This window comes from Aythya marila (assembly GCF_965140915.1).
Source record: "Aythya marila genome assembly, chromosome: 3".
In the NCBI taxonomy this organism is placed as follows: Eukaryota; Metazoa; Chordata; class Aves; order Anseriformes; family Anatidae; genus Aythya; species Aythya marila.
In genome coordinates this window covers 2,759,166-2,778,406 of record NC_139044.1, presented here as the reverse complement: position 1 = coordinate 2,778,406, position 19,241 = coordinate 2,759,166, and the positions used below count along the sequence as shown (strand labels likewise).

The window sequence follows — 19,241 nt, the reverse complement described above, 5'->3', positions numbered from 1 at the left end:
CAGTGGGAAAATTAATTCAGTGTCTGAATTTTGCATCATAAAACTGAATTTGAATGTTTAAGAGCCTTGCGAAAGCCTGGCTTTGGGATTCATTTGCAATAATTGTTGTTTGGTATGCTAGGTTTGTGCAGCAAAGTTTTCTTGGGTTGGCAGAGGCAATTCTGCAGAGCAGTTTCTCTCAATTCCTCCTCCTATTTCCACCTTCCCTGCTGTGGTTTGGTCAATGACAACCTTTTTTTTTATTGTTTATTTTTTTTTGGTCTGTCCTGAACAGCTAATGAAACCTGTGAGTTTCCAAACAGTTCCATGGGAAAATGCCATTGGCTTTATAGGTCTCTGGATAAATTCAGCACAAGACAAGGTTAACCTGCAGGCAGAAATCGAATGCCAGGTTTCACTGATTGTGCTGTGCAAAAGTCTTATACGTTAACAAGGTAGAAATTGAAAAAAGAAGAGTTTGAAAGGGGTGAGTCCTTCGTCTCATAATTCATGAAGCATTTGACGGGATAATTGCTTTGATTATTTGATAATCTGATTTTCAAAGCTCTGCTCAGTTATCTAGTAAATCTGCATGGTATCAAAATATTCATTTTGTTTTACCAGTAAAATGATTTTGGATGGATAATAGCAGTCTGTGAGAGGGGCATGCCTCTGAGAAGAACAATTCCTCGACAATTTAACTAGAGTTTTACTGGCTCGCTACGATTCGGCCGTTTTTAGCTGCTCCTGAGTGTCTGTAGGCACTGGGAATGCTGCAACCTAATGCTGCAACCCTGTCTTTCTGTTTTCTTGGTGCTTAGTGAAAGGCAGAGAGGAGGATTGGACTTCTGGCTGTTCTTTTCTCTTTTTAAATAATTGCCTTGCTTTGGAAGACGTTAAGACTTGTGCTCCATTAATCATTAGCTGTTATTGACAGTCCCGCTGTCTTCTAACAGCTTTGTGAAGAACAACGTGTTCTCAGTGTGTTGGTCAGGGATACGCCGCTAGGTTAAGCAGACTTTTCAAGAAAAATCCTTTTGGTTTCAGTTGATTTAGGATATGACTCAACTGCAACTCCAGTTTTTGTGAACATATCCAGGCTACTTCCAACCAGTAGCGTAGATAGTAGCAAAACCTGGCTGCTTCCAGCTATGCTGCCAGTTGCATTTTTTCCTTTAGATGTATAGATGGTATTGCTGACATAGCTGGAGGCACAAAGTTATTAGGATAATTTTAATTCACCTGGAGGTTTCTCTTGAGGTTCGCAGGACAGGGTTCGGGCAGGATGTTAAAGGATTGTCCTCTGTTCATGTGGAACCTCAGGGACGAGGAACAGGCTGATATAGGCTGCAGGTGCTGCTGCATACTAAGAATATTTAGATGTTTCTTTTGATTTTGCTGTATTAAGCAAACGAGTGAGTTGTTGTCTAAATGAGATTAAGGTACAGGTGATTTAACTGGTGGAGGTGCCATTCAGATAGGGCTGAAGTAGTCTGAAGGAAGGAAATGCTCTTGAAAAACCATTTTTTGCCCCTGTATTTGACAACAACAGATGTTGGGTGTTCTAACATAAGCTTCTGGCTTACAGTTTATCCAGCTGCTCTTGAAGAGTTGAAGAAGAGGTGTATTTTGTGCTGAGATATTGACTTACTGTCCCAGCTTTTGGGATATAAAGATTAAAATGAAGCATGGTTCCTTGCTTCCATAGCCTAGATAATTACGAACTAATTGCACATTTTAGCACTGGCTCCCATATTTGCCTTTGCTATAGAGATGAATGCCTTAAAATTACCACTTGAAAGCACCTACTGCGGGTCCTCTACCCTGACCCTCCCACTGGAGGATCCTACACACCTGCCAGAGAGCCACAAGATCGGGGCTAATTCACAAGGGAAGGCAAGCCAGGAGCTTGGGGTGGCTGCGGCACAGTGCCCAGGGGCAGTCTAGCAGGACTCAAGCAGAAAGCTTACAGGAGTGTCAGCCGTCATCCAGCAGGGGCAGGGATGCAGTAGGGATGCATCCCCCTTCTTACCATACAGTGCTTGAGGTAGAAAAGTTAAAGGGGTGAATTGCTTGCCATAAGAGGCACTTCTTACCTAAGGGTCTTTTGTAAATATTAGTTTATCGTGTTCCGCTAATGAGGTTTCAGATTCGCTGTGGTGAAAATAGTGTTCTGTTTCTTATTTAGAAATGAGTTGGCTTTGGAAGAAAGGAAGAAACCAAATTTCTTGACCCTGCATGGCCAGTAATACGGTTTGTTTCTACATGAGCGACCTTGGGTTGTGTGTCCACAAGGAGATCTTCCTGTAAGCCTCTTGGGACGCTTCCTTGACTGCTGCAAAGTAAATACATAAAAAATAATAATAATGATAACCTGGAAGGGTCTTTTACCATCTGTCTGTGCAACACAGAGCATAAAGAAGGCTCCGTCTTACAAGAGAGAATTTTCTATCCCACTACAGAGCCCAAAGCAAGAAAACCCAAGCAGTAAAATTTATTAGACATCCCTGCATGACAAAAATCAATAAAATACAATCTCTTGTGGTTTAATATGAAAATATACCTAAAGAAGCAGTAGCTTTCAAGAAAAATATCGAGCTGGAGATACAGAATTGAAAATGTCAAGGAGAAGAAAAGTAAAGGTAGAGGATGCAGTCTGGTTCACTATAGGGCTAATTTCAGAACCAGAGCCAGAAGTAATAGTGCAGAGGGCGAACTGTGTGGTCTCCTTTAAAAGACAAATGCCATTATGCGGATGTCTGTGATGCAAGTGCCAGTGGGATGAAAAAGCACACCTTTCTGTGGGTTCAGAGCTTTGGGAGACAATGCTAAAATGTGCAATTAGCTCGTAATTATCTATAAATGGCTGTGAAGCTGTGAATGATAAAAGGAATCAGAGCTACGTTTCTGGCCAGTCTCTTCTGAACTGCAGCTATTATTTTCTGTCATACTCAGTTCTAGGTACTGTTGGCATTAATGATACTTTAATGACTTGTGGTGTACAGCGCTGTTGGCAATGCCGAGCTGAGGTTGAGTGTAGACTGTATTTTTTATGAAATACTTTAAATTTTTTTCAGTCTTCACCTTAACATTGCATGTCCTAGTCTTATTATGCATTTATTTCTGGGAGAAAAAAAAAAAAAAAAAAGCTACAGCAGTGATTTAGCAATATTTTAAATCCTTAAATTACTTGCTGCACTTTAAGTTCTAACTCCAATTTGACTTTTTTTGAATTGGAGTTTATAGCAATACACTTCTAAGGTCAGCCCAATTTTTGACTAAGTACCAAAGTTGTTATTAATAGGAATGGCAAACTACTGTATTTCAGGGGGTTATTTACGTATCTGGAGCAGCATAATTTCCATTCTGATTGTATTTTAGGTGCTGTAACTCTTTGTAAGTATGTTGAAAAACAAAACAAAACAAACACACAACAAAAAAACAACAACTTTACGGTCTTGTGCCTTGCCCCTTGCCCGGTCTTGTACCCCTGCTCTCCAGGGTTACTGCAACCTGTGTAGGTGCAGCAGCAGCATTTGGAGTGCCTGTAGGTGTAGGTGTAGGGCCTGCTGGGGACACAAATACCGATCTTGTAGAAATCAGCTGACAGACAGTAACTGGGAAGTTGCTGACGTGTCTCAGCCCCGAATATATGCGATAGTTAGACATATCCCCACCTCGAACCATCCTCCCTCCCCCCCCATAATAATGATGCTGACTTCAGTATGGTGGCATTTTAGTCAAGTGTGTCTCGGAGCTTTTGCATGTGTAGGGTGTGTGAGGATCTGGCTTTGTCAGCATTTCTCATCAAGTGTGCGATGAATAAATTGTGGTATGCTTGGGAACAAATATACGTCCTCGGTCACCTCCGTGACGCTGAGATCTCAAGAGGGTAATGAAACAGAGAGTAGCAGTGGTCTTTGTGGTCCCCATAGCTGCTTTTTCAAAATCCTTTGAAAGCAGCCCCCTAAAAATGTATCTCCTGAGCTTACTGCATTTAGTTATCAGTCATTTTAAGCTTCGCCTAGTGACAACGTTGATAGCAGGGGAAAATCCCTACTTTGTATGAGGTTTACGGCTTGTTTTTAATCCTGTGATAAAGCAGCTAGCTTTATGGTGTCTGTAAGAGTAGACATAAGTGAAAATTTATGTATAATCCATGTGGCTATAAACCACTCTCACTCTTGGAGGGGGGGAGTCAGTAGTTGCTTTTAAACTTCCCATTTGCGTACTTAGACGGCTCTTTCTCTGTTTTCTATCATTTTAAACGACACAGAAGGCTAGCTAACTTCTCCTTGTAATCAGTCCTGTTTGTTGGGAGAGTTGCAGCTTTATACTTGTAACAAATCAAACGCAGAGGCACACTACGTATTTGTTTGCAGGTATATTTCTCGGTGACAGCTGTTCTTTAAGACCCTGAGATCTGCCATTAATTTTGAGTCGTCAGGAAGGCATCCATCTAGTCAGCAGTAGAAATTACTGCTGCTCTTTGATGAGTTTTCATTATTAGCATTTCTCAAAGGCAAGGGTGACTGAAATTTATGGCATCAGTTGGTCACACGAGACGGGGATGTTTCATAAACGCTGCCAGATGTCGCCGAGATGAGCTCGTATGCAAGAAGCAAATCACTTCTGGAAGAGCTGTTAAAACGGCTACGGTGACTTCTCTCTGAACGTGCTCCTGTTGGGGAAGCCAACAGGCACAGAGGCTTCTTGGGGTGCAACCCGAGTGTCCTGCGTGGGGAGCGGGCACGGCTCTGCCCAGCTGCCTGTGCTCTACGGGGACGCTGCCTTAACCTTGCTAGAAATCCCAGTGGGCGGATAATGAATCAAATCCCAAATTATTTTTGAAAGGTAAATAAACCCTGTTACAGAGCACCAGAAGATTCCTTGTTCTTCTGTTTGAGAAGTGGTATTTGTGCCACATGGTTATGAAGATAAATCAATGTGCTGAGCTTTGAAGATGTGACCTTGCACACCCAGCAGTTGTTGCCGTTTCTTTAAAGGAATAAACAAGCACCATGACCTGAAACTACACGCAAAAAATAATGGTTAGTTTGCAAAATTACAGGCTAAAAAGGTAGAGGGTATGTTTTCAACTTGTTCGTGGGTTCTCTGGATCCTTTATGTTAGAACATGGTCTGCCACGTGGGACTGGTATTCTTCCCCAAAGATTTCTGTCTTAGAGCAAGGGATAGACAAACAAGGGAGCAAAGCCAAGGTCGCAAGGGCACAGCACGTATTATTGTTTTTTAAAACCTAAAAGATATTTTCCAAATATATCTGAGAAGCATATTTATCTGTTCTTCATTTGGTTTTGACTGGTGTACATGTGAGGTAACTGTACCCTTTTGGTTGATGTATGCTGTCTCTGCATCTTCTTATTCCGCCTACCTACAGCCTGCATGGGAAACTTAATGCATTTTCTTAGGCACCTGGGCCAATTTTTGTCCCTCTCCCCTGGGTTAATAATTCTCAGCTACGCGGGTAGTGGTTTACATTTAGAAAGATGCCCTGGCTATATTAATTTCCAGTTTTCTTAAGAGACTAAAATTCCCAGAGAAAATAGCATGGTTTTATAGTGCTGTGAAAGGCTTGCACAAACTGTGATATATCCTATCACTCATTTTTATAGTTTTATAGGTATTCTGTATTTAAATGCTATCGTACTGCTTATAATGAACAAAACGACGAAGTAATTTGTCAAATATTATATTCTGCATCATTTATGGCTCTATTTTGGTGTGTTATTATTCCGACTAGTCTAAAAATTGCTTTAAGGAAAGTAAAAACACCTCTGTAATGCCGGGTAACTTCATTGGCTGCAGTTAATTTGATTTTCTCAATAGCAGGCAATAGACTAAATGGAGTTAAAATAATGCAATAAATAGTGGCATCCACGTCTCACCGTAGCTCAAAAAAAGCGTATTGAATCTAGGTCGATCTGCTTGAGAACTCTTGAACAGTTTTGATAATTACGGATGATTTCGATAGACGGGTGGGCTTGATTCAAGGACGGTGAGCCACGGTCAGCAAACTGCAAAAGAGAAACTTGTGGTGTTCCATCCTACGTGGCAATTTTGCATCGTCAGAGGGAGGTTTCAGGGAAGTTCACAGGAAGGTGAATTGCTTTTCTGTGTACTTATCCCTCTTCAGTGATGAAATTGAAATGTTCTTTGGAGATGACAGTCTTTGAGGATGGTAGCTGGAAAGGATGCCAGGAAGATCTTACAGCTTCAAAGAGTGGAAATTGCCAAGAAGGTTACCCAGAGTTAGAGACAGCAGGGTTGTGGGAACCCCTGCATCCTGAGAAGGTGCTCGTGGACCGGGGACTGTAGAGAGGATTGTCAGGGGAGTTAGTCATGGCATCTAGACTTCGAGGGATGCCACAACAGAATTGCATATGCTTATGGGAGGGGATGTAAGTGGTGGTGCTTCTCAGTATGTCTGTGCCAGTGTTGCAGTGCAGTGATGGAGAGCAGGAAGAAAATATTCTTCTCGTGCATGTGGGCAAAACAGCTTCCTTTTGGAGAAAAGGTTGGGCTGTAAAAGGATGGGACACTAGATTGGGACATAAATCGTTCTTAAGACAGAGAGAAAAATAGCAACTCCAGTGCGTTGCTCTGCAGTACAGTCTCTTGTGTTTTTCAGGAGGGAGTTATTTGTTGGCCGATTTCTTTAGGATTTTCCGGGTGGATTCCCTCAAGGGAGAAGGGAGATGCTCATTGCTCTGTGCACGTCTGAGTGAGATCCAGACGTCGCAGCCTGTAGCAACAAGGAGAAGTGAGGACGGAAAGCTGGAAACCGGCAGCACCAACAGAGGAGCGGAGAGATAGCAGGGATGGGCCTGGGGCAGCTCCTCGGGTCTCAGAAACACTGCAAAGAGCTGGGGAGCAGAGGGGCTGGAGCAGAGCGTGCTTCCCTCCAGGCTGGTGAAGGACTGGCTGTCAGGCTGGTGCCAGGGGCCCTTCTGTGGGACTCTTCTTGTGGGTAGGAGGAAAGGTGTGTAAAAGCTTTTTCCAGTTCTGTTCCCTGGTCACTTAACTCAAGTTTAGGAGGTCGATTATCCTTGTTTGCTTGCTACAGGAAGCGGTGGCTTTGTTGCTGTGTAAAAGCCGCTCATTCTCTGAGGAGTTCGCTGTGTCAGAAGGTTGGCGTGAGTCCACCTCAGGGCTTTGGCGATCCATAGCTGCTCAGGTGTCCTGCCTCTGAGCTTTCAAATCTCTCTTCTCTTCCGGCAGATAGCAGAGAAGAAGGTATGGGAATAGGAAATTTGATGTAGCAAATGGACAGTGGAATAAGAAAAAAAAAAAAATAGGTAAAGCTTAGTGAAAAAGACAGCAATAAAATAGAGACGTGCTGGGAAGTGGAGAATAACACGTGGGAAGAGAAGTAAATGGAAGTCAAGAGAAAAAAATGGAAATGGGAGAGAAAAATAAGTGACAAACTGAGTATCCAGAAAATAAACCTATGGTTACTCCCTCTCCTCAATTAGTTGACAGTGGGAACACTGCCTTTAATCTTCCTGTCCTCTGAGGGCATCACTTGCCTATTGCATCTGCGTCTGTGAAACACTGTAGGGTTTACGTGACTGTGAGCTACATTTTTATTTTTTGGATAAGGGGAAGTTTAGAATTTTATTGGCTCACTCTTGGGAAAATGTCATTTAAGCTTCAAATATTTTGAGCTATATAACTGGAAAATGTTACTTAAGTGGCTTTTAATTGATTCTGTTTGTTTCTTTTTAGTGAACAGTACATGCTCAATTGACTTGTTTTTGATCTCCATTAGATTTTTTTTTTCAGAATTTATAAAATAGCCTTCAATCTGTTCGTTAAATATTCGCTATTTCCCTTTGCTTAAGGCTCTCCTATGAAATTGTATAGAACAGGTGATTTATTTCAGATGAAATACCAGTAAAAAACAGAAGATAAGCTTTTTAAAATCTTGTTGCTTAATTTCTAAATATTTAGAGCAACTTCCAAGTTAAGAATACAGCTTTTGTCCAATTTCTTTAGAGTCTGTGAGTCTTAGTACATCTTGAGAAGTTGAGGCTTAAGTTACTTTGTTTAAACTTCAAAAAGTGAAACTAGGACAGTTTTTTCTTTCATTACTCCCTGCAAAATCAAGTCAGGTGCAGCCATACCAGCTGCAAAACCGTGCCACATTCTTCTCTTTGATTTTTCTCATCTGTGACAGAGAATTCGGGTACAAAGGATCAAAAGTCAGACATGCCCTTTGAAAAATGAGAAAATTCAGAGTTGTAAAAGTAACATGAGAGTTAAAGAAGACTGAGTTTTTAATTTAATAGTTAGCATTTCCTTAATTTTCTTTTTTTCCCCTTTTTCCCCCATTTAAATATATCAAAACACTGAAGTACAAAGAGAATTTGGGATGAAAGATTAAAGATGACTCAGCCTCCATCAATGTCTGCCCTGTTTTTCTTCTTAAAAAAATCTTTTACCATATTGTAGGCACTAAAACATAGATTTTACCCACCAGAAATAATGAGATGTTTCAAATCCTGTAGATTTTTGCTTGATGTAGGAAAATGGCACTTTTTTTTTTTTTTATGTTTAGGCAGCATAACACTTTGAACAATTTCACGCTTGAGAAGTGACAAGCCTACGTGACTGCATGATGTGGTATTTTACTTGGGTCCACTCTGTATTGAAATATCATCGGCAAAGTACTTTGCAAGACTTGCATTAAGATGTTATGTTCCACTGTACCATAAAAGCCCTAAACCGAATTAAATCCAGCAGGTCCCTAGCAAACTGCCATTAGTGTCAGTGAAGAGTTTCCAACTGAATATAGAGGATACCCTTATACTGCTGACAGTTTTGTATCCTAAAGAGCGTGAAATGAATATTCCCTGTCCCAGGCAAAATCTATTACTGTATTAGAGCTTTCAATTGTACTCTCCTGGTTTCCAAAAGGCCAGTCCCCAAATTTGCATCTTTTTCTGGGGCTCAGTAGATGAAGGTTATGAAGATGTGTGGTTTTACCTTAAAAGTCTGTGCTTCCATGTATGTGTTTATAGCTATATGCTTGTCCTGGAGTTAATTTTCTTCTTAATAGCTGGTATGGTGCCGTGTTTTGGATTTAGGATGAGAATAATGCTGATAACACACAGATGCTTTAGTTGTTGCACAGCCATGCTTAAACAGAGCCAAGGACTTTTCGGCTTCTGGTGCTGCCCTGCCAGCGAGGAGGCTTGGGGTGCAAAAGGAGCCTGGAAGGGACACAGATGGGACAGGTGACCCCAACTGGTCCACACCAGCCCATGCTAAATATTCCATACTACACGGCATCCAGCTGAACAATTAAACTGGGGGGATGGCTTGGGGACAGGTGAGTGCTTCTCAGGGGGACTTGCTGGGCATCCGTCAGCGGGTCATCATCTGTCACCAGGCATCACTTGTTTTGTGTATTGTTTCATCATTATTATTTTTTTCCCTTCCTTTTCTGTGCTATTAAGGTGTCTTTATCTGAACCCACGAGTTTTACCCTTTTTCTGACTCTCCCCCATCCCACCGGGGTGCATGGTGCTGAGCTGCCAGGTTAAACAGCAACAATGCTGTTGCCAGAATTAGGTGAATCTTAAGAGTTGTATGTAAGAAAATACAGGTGACTAAAGAAAGGGCACTTGCTGTTCTACTCTTACCAGCATTAAAGGCTTGCTGATAACCTAGTTAAAACCAGTCTCTTGGCTGAAATGTGAGAGCAATACAGGAATTGAATAATCTGTGATTTGCTAGGATAATACCTGGTTGGTCTGAAGCACCTTTGACTGGAGGATTGGACCTGGGACTGTCTAAACTTGATTGCATTAATCTCACAAACACTATATCATGGTAGGTAGGCATCGTTTCTTGGAGATGACGTTGCTGAGACACAGACAAATAACATGCCCCCAAGTAATACAAGACCAGAAATAAAGCACAGCCTTTATTTATTAAAAAGAAATTAGGGAATAAATTGCAAATGACTGTTTGCCTCTCCTGAAGTCTGCTACTGCCTAGCAACAATTGCTAGATAGGATAAACATCATTAACTGTAAAAAGTTCGATGCCTAAAAGACATTAGGAGTGCTGATATGCAGTCTTAAGGTCTCTCCGTACTATTTTAAAACATTATCTTTTTTTGCATATGGAGCCTAAGGGTAGTCCCACTTTTGCCCATGGTACGTGTATGCATGCATGTGCCCACTAGCTTCTATATAATGCAATTTGTGATGCTGTAGTTAAGTGTGGTAGGGAAATGCTTCTGCAGCCAAAACAAAAATTAAAAATCTTGCATACTACATGCAGAAGCTTCTCGGGAAATCATTCTAGCTCACTGTTCCTGTCAAGCTGGGGAATATGCCTGTTAATTTCCCCTGACAGAATACACATCACCTCATCAGCCGCCCTAGAAAAATGACAAAACATCCAAACTGAAGGAAAAAACTGACTGCCAAACACTTTCATTGCCCCTGCAGGAAGGGGGGAGGCGGGCTGGGAGAGGAGGGGCATGCTTCAGAAATTTCAGGAAAGTAGAATAATTTACCTTACCACCTGTAGTGTCCCACAGTTACGCTTTATATTTCTGCAAAACCCTCATCTCGTAGTCAAGATGTGACCCTTTAAGAGTACATTTGAGCTACGTGGTACGTGGTCATTTAATTTGAAAAAGAATAATTTATACCTCTGAATCTGGAGAATGTGAAATTCTTTTAGTGTTGGAGCTGAGGCAAACATCTCTGTGCAAAATCTATACCTGCGTATATCGTACATACTGAAGTAGTACGAACAAATGCAATTTGATCACGTACTGTGCTGTGTGTATTACCTGTAGCAATGGTAATTTCATTTGAAGTTACCGTGTAGCTTCTTGAAGGCTTTGTAGCACTACTAATAACAAAATTTGATGAATTTATTGAAATATCCACTACTGCGATTTGGCTTAAATGAATGAGGTATGAAAAACTTCAGCTGAATTGTTGATTTTCTGAATTGCACACAATTTGCTTCATATTCTGAGTCTTCCCGTCAAGTGGCACATCATGGTAGAGAATATTTATAGGAAATTATGGCAACGTTTATCATTGCATCAATATATTCATATTACTGGACTGCTTTTTTGTTCTTTTTATAAGTGAAAATTACAACAAGATGAGAACATTTTTATAAACACTGCATATTTCTGGAACTCTTGCACCAAAGTATTTTTCCCTCACGCTGAAGGACTGACTTTATAAGACATTGACAGAGATCAATGGTCCATACGTAAAAGTACGTTACTTCTGGTAAACGTATTAATATAGTATTTTTATATAAATATACTACAATGGATCAGCTTCCTATGACAGTGAAATTACACAGCCACATAATTACATAATCCACATTGCTGTACAAACAGTTCTGGTTCTTATGTTGCAAAGATAATTTTCAGACTGTGAACTGGGTGAAAACTGGTGCTGTGATGTCTGCTTAAGCATTTGGACAGCCTGAAATTAGAGCCTAGAGAGTTTTGGATGTCTCCTTTTTGTTTTGATGGGTATTAGGCTCTGCAGTCTGACAGTTTCTGCTGTAATGGCAAATGAGGAAAATTAAGTTTGCAGTGTATTCTAGAGAATGCATTTGCTTTTGTATCTCGTGTGGTATTTGGCATAGAGCAGAGTAGGACATACTGGAACAATTCAGAGCTTCCAGGGGCTGCTGAAATGATGATGAAGTTTACGGTTGGAGGTTTTGCTGCCATGTAGTTGGGAGGTCATCTGGCGTATGACAGAAGTGGCTTGCGTTTCGTTTGTGTGATGAGCAACTGCCAAGAGTTTGGCCAAGAGAAGAGCCAGAGAACCCTTGAGAAAGACAAAGCAGCCAAGCAGGGACACGGAGTTACGCCAGCAGACCCGAGGTGGTGTGCCTTCTGCATCCAGCCCACACAGAAATGGTTACTGCAGTAGATAATTGGTAATTTGTAACATGTCCTGTGCAGGATGTAAAATCTTTCCAGGTACATACATGTATGTGTGTAGGTATACTCTGTACATGTGAGTATTACAGACATAAGTAACATACACACGTGTTGCAAATACAGTTTGGCACAGTGGCATTCTGACCTGGGTGGCAAGTTTTTGTTGCGTATAACTCTCCAAGATCAAATTGCTGGTCAACATCTGGACCAGAATAATGAAAAAATGATTTTCATTTAGGTTCAGTTGTAACTTGAAGTGTTTTAGAGCCGGGTTTACTGGCTGGGGCCTGTCTTTTAAGTATTAAATTTGTCTGTGGTAATGGAATTTTGTTGTCTTGGTTTTAAAGATTTATGCATCGGTGCGATTTGGGAATTAAGAAGCATTAAATCTATGTGACCAGCGACTTTTGTGAGAATGAATTTCATAGAATCTCAGAATGGTTTGGGTTAGAAGGCACCTCAAAGACCATCCAGTTCCACCACCCTGCCATGGGCAGGGACTCCTCGCACTAGACCAGGCTGCCAAAAGCCCCATCCAGCCTGGCCTTGAACACCTCCAGGGATGGGGCATCCGCGGCTCCTTTGGGCAACCCGGTCCAGAGTCTCACCACTCTCATAGTAAAGAATTTCTTCCTAACAGCTAAGCAAATTCTACCCTCTTTTCATTTAAAGCCATTACCCCTTGTCCTATCTCTACACTCCCTGACAAAGAGCCTCTCCCCAGCTTTCCTGAAGGCACCCTGTAGGTACTGGGAGGCCTCTATAAAGTCTTGCTGGAGCCTTCTCTTCAACTCCCTCAGCTACATCTTCATGGGAAAAATGCTCCAGCCCCTTGATCATCCCTGTGGCCTTACTCTGGACTCATACCAAAAGGACCATGTCCTTCTTGGGGGCCAAGAGCTGAATGCAGCATTCCAGATGGGGCCTCGCGAGAGCAAAGGAGGGCAACCACCTCCCTCGCTGTGCTGGCCATGCTTCTGTTTTGAGGCCCGGACACTTCTGGCTTTTTGGGCTGCACGCACGCATTGCTGGCTCACGTTGAGCATCTCATCCACCAACACCCCCAGGTCCTTCTCCTCAGAGCTGCTCTCAATTCATTCTCCACCCAGCCTCTCTTTGTGCTTGGGATTGCCGTGGCCCAGGTGCAGGACCTTGCACTTGGCCTTGTTGAACCTCATGAAGTTTGCATGGGCCTGCTTGTCAAGGAGTTTAGCAAGGCTGGCTGTTTTTAGAAAATACAACTAACCATTTTTCTCCTAAAATATATTCAAAAAGCTAACAGCTTTGGAAAATACTTCAAAGGCCGTTGCCCATCCCAAAGTTTTGTTGAAGTAGTCCCCCAAAACCTGTTAAAATCAAACTTAATTTAGATATAGAAATCATTCTTGGTTTCAGATGTGATACCTTGCTCTGACTCTACAGAGTATGTCTGAGGAAGTGGTAGCAGTAGCTTTTTTTCATTTGTGCAAATTGGCCTTTTCTTGACAGACACTATTTTAAAATTCTATAAATAAAGTATTTATTAGTAAATAAATTCAAAAACAGTCTTCCTAGAGCCAGGAGGGGATTGTGGTGGCAGTTGTTTTACCTTGTTTGTTTCTAGCAGTTACATGATTCAGTACTACTTAATAAAATATAATTTCTGCAGGGGTGGGATTTTGAAGCCCTTGAAAATATTAGCACTTATATTTCTGTATAGGTTAAGGAGTGAGTAATGCAGTGAAAGTAAGTCCCAAGGACATAATTACGGGATACTATTTGGCTGCGTACTGCTTGTCCTGCCAACATGAAGAAGCAGGCACACAGAGCAGAATATGATTGGAAAAACTTGAGAAATATAATTGGGGCATGTTGGCAAGACTGATGCAGAACAGACATCTCTTCTGGTGCCCCACATCACTTGATATCTCTCATTTGAAGATGTCTAGACACTTCTATAAAACTATCCAAGTCAGAGTTGAACCAGACAGTGGGAATAAATTATTTGTATTGCAGAATTCCTTTGTATTTAAAGAATGGTTACATTCAACATTAACGATGAAGCTCCTCATTTAATTCGGTATCCTTCTGCTCCTTGTAACCAGCCATAGACTCTCTACAGTCCTCTATGTGCTGATATACTAGAAAATGATGCATCTTGTTTATTATTTCAATATCATCAGATAGCCTGGGGAATTCATGCAAGAGGCATTTTTTACACATGGGTTCTGCCTGCAAAACAACTCCAGCAATAGCACTGTGAGGTTGCATATTTCCATCTTATACCATAAAAGCTAGAAAGAAATTGTTTTCAACTGCCTTAAAATGCAAACACGGACTACGTGGAGAGGACTTGCTTTCTTGTACGTCGTTCCCAGCAGCAGTGGTTTAGCAGACAAAGTTCATTGGTATGTGTTACCGACGGTTGAGCTGTGTGTATGTTTTCCAGATATAGCTGGCTGGAATTAGTTCAATGTTTTGTTTGCTGATATACAAGAAAGGAATAAAGTTCCCTTGCTCTCTCCTCTACTAGAGCGGCTTACTACAGTTCCTATGGAATAAAAAAGAAATGGAAAAATAGCTTTTCACACCTCTGTGTTGAACTCCTAAAAGGACAGTCATTTTTAGATGTTCTGCTCCTGCCTTCTTTTCATTTTGATTGTGATAAATAGGATTTTGTTTGTTCATGTGGGTTCTCTTTAGAAATTAAACTATCCCCTTCCTGCCTGGACATCCATTTGAATGCAATTGAGCTCTGGTTGAGTTATGGCTCAGGAAGTCCCTCTTGCTATCATCCGAGCTGCCATCACAGTGGGTGTACGTGCTCTTAGCCCGTCCCTGTTGTGAAAGAAGCTGTCGTGGTTTAACCACGGAGGTCCCTCAGGTTGTGCGCAGGTGTCAGCTGGCATCTGCTAGGGAGGTGATCGTCCCCCTGTACTCAGCTCTGGTGAGGCCGCACCTCGAGTACTGTGTTCAGTTTTGGGCCCCTCGCTACAAGAAGGACATCGAGGTGCTTGAGCGGGTGCAGAGAAGGGCGACGAAGCTGGTGAGGGGCCTGGAGAACAAGTCCTACGAGGAGCGGCTGAGGGAGCTGGGCTTGTTCAGCCTGGAGAAGAGGAGGCTCAGGGGCGACCTTATCGCTCTTTATAGGTACCTCAAGGGAGGCTGTAGCGAGGTGGGGGTTGGCCTGTTCTCCCACGTGCCTGGTGACAGGACGAGGGGGAATGGGTTTAAGTTGAGCCAGGGGAGTTTTAGGCTAGATGTTAGGAAGAACTTCTTCACTGAAAGGGTTGTGAGGCACTGGAACAGGCTGCCCAGGGAAGTGGTGGAGTCACCATCCCTGGAAGTCTTCAAAAGACGTTTAGATGTAGAGCTTAGGGATATGGTTTAGTGGAGGGCTGTTAGCGTTAGGTTGGAGGTTGGACTCGATGACCTTGAGGTCTCTTCCAACCTAGAAATTCTGTGATTCTGTGATCTAGCCGTGCTGCATTCCAGGGCGTACTTCAGTGATAGTTCTTAAATGCAAGGATGTTACATTTATTATCTAACATAAGAAAAGATGAACAAATGACAATTGGAGACCACAGTTCTTAAGAGACTGAATGCAGTCTTTAAAAAAAAAAAATAATAATAATAATAAAAAAACTTCCTGAAGAGATCTTTCTACCTTCTTAGTAGGTGTTAAAACATTAGATTCAATTTGCAACTTCGTAAATGTGACAGTCTAATTCCCAAATTTGCTTTCTGTCACTCACGTATGAACAAAATGTGTTGTTATTTTAGCTGTGCTACAGACTAGATCATAATACTGTCGGTAAAAATGTATAATGGGATATTTGCTAATAGCATATACTGTAGCTCATGAATATTTGGCTTTTTCTTCTTTCCAGACGCTTTGTAGTTTTGAAGAGAATTTTCTCATTTTAGCCTGTCATTTATGATGCCAATTCATCCTTTAATATCTTCTAGCTTGCTACTTTAGAATTCCCTCCGAAGAAGCTCTTTGGAAACAAGGATGAACGAGTGATTGCAGAAAGACGGAGTCACTTAGAGGTAATGGCATCTTTCTCACAGCCTTCTGAAGTGTATTTAGGTGGAGTACTATCTGCTTGACCAACAGAAACCATTCCCGGACGGTCGTAGTTAAATAGCCTACTTGTAAGTACGAAGTTACTTGCTGCTTCATTTAACACAGGAGATGGCAGCAGTAGATTGCAAAGTAATGAAACATGCCTTTTAAAAAAATTAATCCTAGTCTGGAAAAAAGCGACTCTTCGGAGATGTTCACAGGAGGTACATTTATTTAGTAGGGAAAGGTTGCGGATGAGGTAAGTGTTCACTGTAGACAGATGGTCTCTGTGCAAGACGAGATTAAAAAAAACTTGCTGCTTTAAATGCGATTTGTTATCTGAAGATTTACTATTTTATCATGGTTACTATATCCAAATATCTCATGACAGAAGGAAAGCGATATTTAGGCATCTCTGAGCTTTATTTTGTAACCCAGCTTGGAGTGTTTTGTTTTTTTTTTTTTTCTTTGAATTAGTTTTAAAGCTTAATTTTATGGTGGACAGAGTTACTGAGTGAGGGTTTGGGGTTTTTGTTTGTTCTACAGTGCTGTGTGGATGGCACAGTTTTGACTCCTATCGCACTTCAGGTCTTTATATTTCCATGCTAATGCGCGTATTATTGCAGCCCGGGGGCAGCAGGTGGGGTTTTGGGAAAGAAGAATAGGAGGGAACAAAGACTAAACCATATACCCCACAACTATTTTGTAGCCACATGGGGATAACCTGATCATGCAAGTCATAAAGAATTACTTTCTTTGTAGGGCTGAAATAGCATTAAGTAGAGCTTTAGAGAAATTAATATAAAAGTAGATTGCTTCCAACTGGGATATTTTCTGGCATGTTTTGATTTTTTCTATGTACTTCACCTTTTCTTTGATCCAAAAACAAAACATCCTCCCACTGACTTTTGATGTGAGGCTGTCTTACATATAGCACAAAATGTAATCTGTTTTTTGTTTCATGTCCTCCATAGAGGGCATAAAGGCATGGCCGCATTCCCGTCTAGTACTCAGTTTGCATATTTTTGTACCAGTAAGAAATTTAATCCCTTAATCTTTCTGACCTTTCATTGATTTCCTAACCGACTTTATTGTAATGTTTCTGAATGTTAAAACTGCTGTGTAGAGTGATGCTTTGATCACAGTCATGTAGTATTTATGGCTCTCTATGTAGCCAGTTTTTAGCTTTACATTAAGTTGTATCTATTTTAGCGAAGTCATTTAGAACTGTATTGCCTATATATTTTGCGAATACTATAATAAAAATATATGAGCACTGTTTACATGAATATGTTTTGCCATATGCCAGGTAGTACACTGGGCCATACCATTCAGTAATCTTGGCAAATCAGTCAGCATTGGAGAAACTCAAGATCTCCAGTGGTCAAGAGAAAGTTGTATTAAGAGGACAAGGAGCCAAGTAAATATTACCATTCCTGCCATGAGGAATTTGATGCAATAAGCTTGTCGTCATTTCATGAAAATAGCAAAAATGCCTGATGTTTGGACCTCTGCTCTTGGTATTTTATTCTTTCTTTCGTTGTGCATTTTTGCAGTAGTTTGCTCTGGCTTTGCACTGAAGGTCGGTAGCTGGTGAGTTTCAGCGAACATAACTGCAGCCTCCTTGCAAAGCAGTGGAAGAAACCACCTAAGTAGTGATTGTTTCCCATGAAGTCTTCGAAGACTCAAAGCACATCTTGAATTATACTGGGAAACTATTTGGCAGACAGAGAATGTGTGATAGGGTACTATAGCACAGGCACCGATTTTATTTAAAATGCCATCTGTTGCTTTCTCATCATTTTCAGTCTGGAATGAACTTTGAGCATGTTTCAGTAGACTAACCTGAAAGTAGTAATGGATGGATTGCCTCTATAAGGGACATGGTCTCTTGGCCTTTTGAACAGGGCACATTTCTCATGTGGAAATTGGATCAGGTAAAGGGTGAGGAAGTCAGACCTTGATAATGAGCTGAAACATGGCTAGTACGCATTCAGTTGGCTTTCATACCCCATTCTGTGCCTTGATTTGCTGTAAACACTATGCAATGGTTTGCAAGCCTCGCAGGTGATGTTATTCTAGTAATTTTATGTGGTATAAAAGCTTATTTGATTGTTTCCCATGGTTAGGCAAGAGCTAATGAGCTAATACAGCGCTTAATAAAAGCAAAGCCCATCTTCTAGACCAAAAAAAAATAATTGTATGTTCTTACCTGAAGTCTGAGCTGACCTTATTGACTAAAAATACATGGCAGTCTGACAAATATCAGTCTAATAATAGTGTTCTGAATAAATGTTCCATGTTGTAGGATCATTAGTAGAGCTGTCATCTCTGTGGTGGACAATAAAGAAATTAATCTCCTCTTCCAGTTTCTGTATTAGATCTTTGCATATCTTGAATGGGCTTTGTGTTGTTTTTCCCGGACTTTTTAGATTAACTTTGGAGTGGGATAGAACAGCTTTGACTAGTCCAGTGCATTCCTGAGCAGCATCCCCTGAGGAACAGCAGTTTCTTTTTCTAATCTACATTTTTTCCAAGCACGCACATAAATGAAATTTCAAGATGCAATGTGCACCTCTTTAAGGGATGAAACAACCAAGGCTGTCATTTCAGTCCAACAGCCCGTCTAAAGTGTGTGCTGAATTGAGCAGTTGGTTACTGAAATGGTCTCGTAGGCTCTTCTCCTTATGTCAAGGCTAAATTGCAACTCACAGTCTGATCTGGGAAAATGAGGCAGTTAGACTGGGAGTTGTAGGAGCAAAACTACTCTTCAAAATTAGCTAAATGTACAGCAGAGAACTACTTCTGTTGCACACATCTAAGCAGCTACTGTAATTGCTTCTCTTTGGGTCTAGTCAGGGAAAATTTTCTTGTGCCTAATTATAAAATCATTTGCCCAAAATGTCCTTTGTGGGACCCATAGCAGTTTAGGAAGTTGTTTGTTTTTTTTTTTTTTTTTTTTTCCTACACTGCACCCCTTGGGTTCTAGCCACAAGAGGAGCAGAAGTCCTGAGAATAGCAGGAGGGCTTTTGTGGCACTGCTCAGTGCAGATAGAATGGGGAAGAGTGTATTGGGTGCTGCTGGTGGGCTGTTGCTTTATTTATTTATTTATTTATTTATTTATTTTATTTTTAAGATTGCCATGTAAATTACCTTGTTTCAGCTTTAGTTAAGAAGTGGGTGTATTACTGTATTGTAACAGGTATGACATTACTTTGAGTAAAAGACTCCCAGATTACGAGGGTTGTGATT

The 19,241-nt window shown here is 41.2% G+C and overlaps 1 protein-coding gene across 4 annotated transcripts in view; it reads left to right on the top strand.

The window, feature by feature from the left end:
* The window catches only part of KIF16B (kinesin family member 16B), a 138,553-nt gene that overhangs the window by 105,370 nt on the left and 13,942 nt on the right, over positions 1-19,241 (top strand). For 3 of the 4 annotated variants that reach the window (XM_082756865.1, XM_082756863.1, XM_082756866.1), the window contains one exon: positions 15,889-15,972. The exons of the other annotated variant lie outside the window; for it this stretch is intronic. In XM_082756865.1, the coding sequence (XP_082612991.1) occupies positions 15,889-15,972 (84 nt within the window). The remainder of the gene's footprint in view (positions 1-15,888; positions 15,973-19,241) is intronic. 4 annotated transcript variants of the gene reach the window in all.